The sequence below is a fragment of the Oncorhynchus keta genome, chromosome 12 (assembly GCF_023373465.1).
Source record: "Oncorhynchus keta strain PuntledgeMale-10-30-2019 chromosome 12, Oket_V2, whole genome shotgun sequence".
NCBI lineage: Eukaryota > Metazoa > Chordata > Actinopteri > Salmoniformes > Salmonidae > Oncorhynchus > Oncorhynchus keta.
In genome coordinates this window covers 44,492,804-44,495,288 of record NC_068432.1, presented here as the reverse complement: position 1 = coordinate 44,495,288, position 2,485 = coordinate 44,492,804, and the positions used below count along the sequence as shown (strand labels likewise).

Here is a 2,485-nt window from a genome sequence, read left to right as displayed (position 1 = left end):
GTGTGTGTGTGTGTGTGTGTGTGTCTGTGTGTGTGTGTGTATTCAGTGTGTGTGTGTGTGTATTCAGTGTGTATGTGTGTATCAGTGTGTGTGTGTGTGTGTGTGTGTCAGTGTGTGTGTGTGTGTGTGTGTATCAGTGTGTGTGTATGTATTCAGTGTGTGTGTGTGTGTGTGTGTGTGTGTGTGTGTGTGTATCAGTGTGTGTGTGTGTGTGTATCAGGGGGTGTGTGTGTATTCAGTGTGTGTGTGTGTATTCAGTGTGTGTGTGTGTATCAGTGTGTGTGTGTGTGTGTGTGTGTGTGTGTGTGTGTGTGTGTGTATCACTGTGTGTGTTCAGTGTAGCAGTGAGTTTGTGTAAGTAGAAAACATGTTGACTCAATCTACTTGTAGAGAAACAACAATGCCATCCTCCTCTCTTTCATGTTGATGAAACATACACTACACGCTTTTAGTTTTTATTGTCCTAGGTTACATGGCTAAAAGTCTGTCTCACTAGCCTAACTTCCATCCATGAGCGACGTTAGCTAGTTAACATTAGCATTCTACATCTAGCTACATATTGAACTTCCATCCGCTCAGGCCAGGGGCACGACAATGTATGAATTAATGGTTTGATAAGAAACGTCATTATAATCATTGGCCAGTATGGAGAATGAAGTAAAACCACAAGTCCAAATCCTAATCTCCATCCATGGCTAATTTAGGAAAACAATTCAAGTTTTTCTGTCAATGACGTCTGCTCTCAATGGGTGATTCCAAAATCCAAGATGGCTATCCTTGACACTTTTTTTGTGTGCCAGGACCATTCACAGTTGAGCTCACTCAGTTTAGCTCAACGCTGATTGGCAAAGTTTGTATACTTTTTTTATCAAGGGAGGCAAAATGCTTGCCTGCTTTCCTTGCCTTCAACGCTACGGGCGGCAACAACGTCATACTCATTTGGACCAGACAGCATCAGATATATTCGCTCGTTAGGATGCTTTTTTAAGTTAGATACATTCAGCCTCTTGCAAATGAAGGGTAGAATTATGAAACACAGAGAGACAAAAGAGACACTATTTTATGTTTTTGTTTGGTGAATCTTTTGGGGAAGCCTATCGTCCATGAATCCACGCCACCGCCCTGTGGGGCTGCCCTGTGGGGCTGCCCTGTGGGGCTGCCCTGTGGGGCTGTCCTGTGGGGCTGCCCTGTGGGGCTGCCCTGTGGGGCTGTCCTGTGGGGCTGCCCTGTGGGGCTGCCCTGTGGGGCTGCCTGTGGGGCTGTCCTGTGGGGCTGTCCTGTGGGGCTGCCCTGTGGGGCTGCCCTGTGGGGCTGCCCTGTGGGGCTGTCCTGTGGGGCTGCCCTGTGGGGCTGCCCTGTGGGGCTGTCCTGTGGGGCTGCCCTGTGGGGCTGCCCTGTGGGGCTGTCAGCTGAATGTACATCTCAAGTCATATGAGGTTCCAAAATCCCACAAACACCCTCTGTCGTGGCATAGTCTACTTTTCCTATTAAGGTTCTCGGTTCATAAATTGGTATGGCAGAAAAAACACTCTGTTTGGGGATGCAATCTGTCTGTCTGTGTGAAGTGAATAATGAATAATACATGCGGTATTGATGTGCCATTTAGGAGTTGTCCATCAAGATGAGAAAGTGTGCCAGGCCCCTCCCCCATCTCCACGTCTCTGAAAGGACACACACACAAACACACTCTGAAAGGACAGCCCATTAATGGCCAATTTACAGGCTCTCAGAGGTCAGGGGTCAGGGCCCTGATGGATTGTGGGTCTTGGGACCTCATCAATGTTAACCTGCTCCTGCTCCTCCCGGCTAGCCATGTGTGTGGGCGTGCGGGATGGTGGTGTGTCGGCTGGGAGCCAGGAGCCGGCGACAGAGGCTATCCGTTACCACGGTGACAAGAGGTAATGTGTGAGGCCGAGCCAAAGCAGCCAGCAGGGATCTTTTCGTTGTTGTTTATAGATGGAGGCTTTTACATAGTCAGATAAACCACAAGTCCCACAATGCCCGTCTCTCTCCTCACCCCCACCACCTCCAAGCCTTAATTGTTGTTGTCTAAAAGTCACAGTGGATTTGACTTCTGAAGAAAGAGAAAGCCAGAAAAAGATGGGAGTTTTCATCTCCCCCAAAACCGTGACTGATGTCCCCGATGAGGAGTCAGGAACAGATGAGGGACGTGACAAACGGAGACAGAGCAGGGACCTGACATCGACTCTAACTGACTGTCTTCGTTGTGACAGCCAGAGAGACACCGGCGGTTTCTGTTTTCTGTTTTTCAACTCCTTTGTCACTGTCCTTCTGACCTAATGTTTATGTCAAGAACAAAGAGGTTGGCTAGCCTGGAATCCAAATCCCTGGTGAATTAAAGACTACATCAATTCAGAAACACTGATTGACGGATTGTTTATGATTCAAACACTGAATGAATTAATATATCTTATCTGCAGACAGATGTCAGTAATATGTCCTGTCCCCACCACCATCCCATCTC

At 48.0% G+C, this 2,485-nt stretch overlaps 1 protein-coding gene across 2 annotated transcripts in view; it reads right to left on the bottom strand.

Annotated features, from left to right (window-relative positions):
- The window catches only part of LOC118391530 (SH2 domain-containing protein 3C-like), a 56,701-nt gene extending 54,683 nt beyond the window's left edge, over positions 1–2,018 (bottom strand). The window contains exon 1 of one of the 2 annotated variants that reach the window (XM_052458432.1): positions 1,583–2,018. In XM_052458432.1, coding sequence (XP_052314392.1) covers positions 1,583–1,705 — 123 coding nt within the window. In that variant the 5' untranslated portion in view covers positions 1,706–2,018. The remainder of the gene's footprint in view (positions 1–1,582) is intronic. The other variant, XM_052458433.1, reaches the window with a different exon arrangement.
- Positions 2,019–2,485: the final 467 nt, after the last annotated feature.